This window comes from Sinocyclocheilus rhinocerous, unplaced genomic scaffold (genome assembly GCF_001515625.1).
Source record: "Sinocyclocheilus rhinocerous isolate Xijiao unplaced genomic scaffold, SAMN03320098_v1.1 scaffold1553, whole genome shotgun sequence".
NCBI classification, from domain to species: domain Eukaryota; kingdom Metazoa; phylum Chordata; class Actinopteri; order Cypriniformes; family Cyprinidae; genus Sinocyclocheilus; species Sinocyclocheilus rhinocerous.
This window is the reverse complement of record NW_015639764.1, coordinates 2872-6517: the sequence shown is the minus strand read 5'-3', so window position 1 is coordinate 6517 and position 3646 is coordinate 2872. Positions and strand designations below refer to the sequence as shown.

The 3646-nt window shown below is 38.4% G+C and overlaps 1 protein-coding gene across 1 annotated transcript in view; it reads right to left on the bottom strand.

Annotated features, from left to right (window-relative positions):
• LOC107751642 (microtubule-associated serine/threonine-protein kinase 1-like) overlaps positions 1–3165 on the bottom strand; it is a 28834-nt gene extending 25669 nt beyond the window's left edge. Inside the window, exon 1 of the mRNA XM_016567382.1 lies at positions 2738–3165. Coding sequence (XP_016422868.1) covers positions 2738–2776 — 39 coding nt within the window. The 5' untranslated portion in view covers positions 2777–3165. The remainder of the gene's footprint in view (positions 1–2737) is intronic.
• Between the last annotated feature and the right edge of the window lie 481 nt (positions 3166–3646).

Sequence of the window (3646 nt, the reverse complement as noted above, 5' to 3'; positions counted from 1 at the left end):
GGGATTTTCGGGATTTCCTCCAACGATTTGTACTAATGGCTCTGCGCATCAGGAGAAAATGTGCATCGGACGCCTTCAGTAATTAAACAAGAGACTTCCGGGAAATCTGCTGGAGTCTGCGTCACAGCGAAAATCGCCAGCTTTGTGGGTCTATTTCAGAAATGAACACTGTTGAGCTCCGACAATGATGAAAAAGCATGTCAATAATGATGAAAAATCCGACTTAAATCTAATTTAAAGCCACATGCATGCACCTTAAACCCTCCTGCATCAGCTCCTAATGTGCATGCGGCACCCTGCTGCATGATGGGAGTGACCTTTGACCTCTGAGACGGTGTGTTGCACCATATGGCAGCAACAGTGCAGCGGAGCGGGGAGGTGAGTGTGTGTGTGTGTGTGTGATGCACGAGACCCGAGGGACATGGCAAAATACGTTGAGGGCAATTATTCTCACACCGAGCGAAAAATATGTCACATGTTTGAAACACACTCACACACAATGCCAAGCAATTCTATTTTGCATAAATGAAACCTATTTTTAGGATTTCTTTGCACTGTGGCATTAATTTCATGACAGTTAAACACATTTCACCCCAAATTCTGTGGCCAAATGAGGCTGTTTACGGACAGATTAATGTTCGCATGATCTTAAAATGTATGTGCATGTTGAAATATAGGTTATCTTCATACCTTTTGTTACAATGTATTCTTTTTTGGTTTGATTTGAGTAATTCTCATTACTGTATATGTCAAATAATCTCTGAAATTGAAAAAATACTGATATATTAATATAACTGTAACACTTAAGAATAAGGTTTCATTTGTTAACATAAACTAACAATTAAAAATACTTCTGAAGCATTTATTAATCTTAGTTAAAGTTAATTTCAACATTTACTAATGCATTATTAAAATGTATCTTTTAATATCATTTAATGGACCTGAGCCGACATGATCTAACAAAGAACTATTGTATTTTTATAAACAAACGTTAACAAAGATTAATAAATAGTAATACAGTAACAAATGTCTTGCTTATTGTTAGTTAATGCATTAACTAATGCAAACTAATGGGACCTTACTGTAAAGTCTTAGCAAATTAACTGTAAAATGTTTGTTCATCATGACAGTATTTGTTGTGTTGCATTTATTTATTTATTGCTTTATTTATTTGCAGATTTAAACAAAATGTTTTCAGGTAAAATGATTTTTCCTACTGTATTTTAGTAATTGGATTTATTTATGCATTACAATAATGACAATTTGGGGGTAAATGTGCTCAAGTTATTTTTTTTTTTTTACTTAAGTTATGTGTGCAAAATCAACACAATAAATCGTAATGGTCTTACTGGTGTCTCAGACTTTGTGTGTGTGTGTGTGTGTGTGTGTGATATCACATCAGACCGTTTAACTCATTGTGAAACTATAGATAGAGAAGCGGTTTCTGATGTCGACACACACACACTCGTCCCGACAAAGCAGTGGATTCAGATAAACCCCCACTGAACACACACACATGCAAATATCTCATCATGGCAGCTCAGAGATCCTCAGTATTAAAGAGGCTGAATTATTTTCACTTTACAAATAGCCTCAGATGGCATTTATACTGTACAAATGCAACTAAACGAATACAAGCTACTTTAAAGAAAACCATGTTACTGCCAATGTCCAAAAAACATGCTATTACTATAGACCTAACACCATGGTACCGGATAATTATCACCTTTATTTACCATGGTATGTCAAAGAATACCATTTCCCATTGGATAGACTGTTCTTTTGTGGTCCAATCAGAGTATCAGATGGAAATACCATGGTATTTTTGATATATACCCTAGTACTGAATATTTACATATGCATACTTGGCTAAAAACCACAGTATTACCATGTTACATGTCTAGAAAACATGGTATTACTACAGCATATTGTACAGAAAAACATGTAAATGCCATGTTGACATATGGTACATATTCATTTACCATGGTACTCCAAAGAATACCACTCCTCATTGGTTAGACTGCCCTTAAGTGGTCCATTCAGAGAATAACAGTAGTAATACCGTGATATTTTGGATATATACCATAGTACTTAATGTTTACCATATTCATATACCATGTTACTTCAAGGCAATTCAAAGAATGACAAGTGCTACCCCAAAAATGGCCAAAAACCATTATATTACAATGGTACATGTCCAGAAAATGTGGTATTAGTATAATACATGTTTAATAACACATTAATACCATAGTACATTGATATATACCATGGTACTGAATTAATAATATGGTATTCCAAAGAATACCACTTCCCATTGGTTACAATGTCCTTATGTAGTAATGAGAGTATCAGATAGTAATACCATGGTATTTTGACATATATCATAGTGCTGAATGTTTACCTTATGCATTCAAGACACTTCAAAGAATACCATGGTACTATACTATAGTACGTTTACAAAAACACACTATAATGCCATTGTACTGAATGATTACCATGGTATTTCAAAGAATACCACACCCCACTGGTTACACAGTCTATATATGGTCCAATCCGATCTTACATCATGGTATATTTGATCTATACCATAGTACTGAATGTTTACCATATTCAAATGCATGTTACTTCAAGATACTTGACCATGGTATCTCCCCTATGCATGGACAAAAACCATAGTATAACCCTGGTGCGTGTCCAGAAAACATGGCAATGGTGTCTAAAGGGATGCATCTCTGACCTGGAGCCGCCTGCGCCTGATTATTCCCGAATCATCCATGTCGTGTCCGGCGGAGGAGATGCTGCTGCTGCTGCTGTGCGGATCAGTGGAGACTTAGTCCGCTCGGATCCATCGGAGCTCCGGACGCCACGCGCTTCGTGCTCACCGTAATCCGGCTCATATCGAGCGTCCCAGAAGCTGGACGAGGATTCGCGACGCTCGCATCCCGCAGAAGTCCGAACGCTGAACGCACGCCTGCAACGTCATAAAGGAACGTGCGCGAGATCGTCAACACCAATGACTCGCTGCGAGCGCGTCCGCTCTTTTTAGAATCTCTCTCTCTCTCTCTCTCTCAGTGTTGTTCATTCATGTCATCCTCTCTGTCTCCGGGATGTTTAACTGTCTCCTCCTCTCGCTCCTCCCTCACATTAACACACCGGATTTGGGGCGTTTTTATTATTACACGTGGCATTTTATTAATTATTATATATTTTACGCATGACATTTTGGGCATTTTAAGTGTGTGAGCATCATTCATCATTCGTTTGATCCGGAACAGCAGCGTTTTTGGACACCACTAGGCACGACCAGCTGGAGGGGGCGCCAATGAGCGCATATCTGGCACTAAGGCAAGAGCAGAATGAGGGGTGGCACTAGGTTTGACACAGGGTACGCAATTGTACATTTGCTGAGGGGTGTGCAAGATCAGTGTTGTCACCTTCCTGTACTCTATTCCCTAACACCATCACAGAACACTTTCTGCAAGTCAATCAGGGGTGAAAAAGTGACAAAGATGCAGCACCCCCTTAACTCCTGATGGTCATATTCCTCACATTTGATTTATGCCGTTTTGGAGGGATTTATGTTTATTTTGTTTTTCTTTCTTTGCCTCAAAAATATGCATATTTTGTACATATTTACACAAAATTG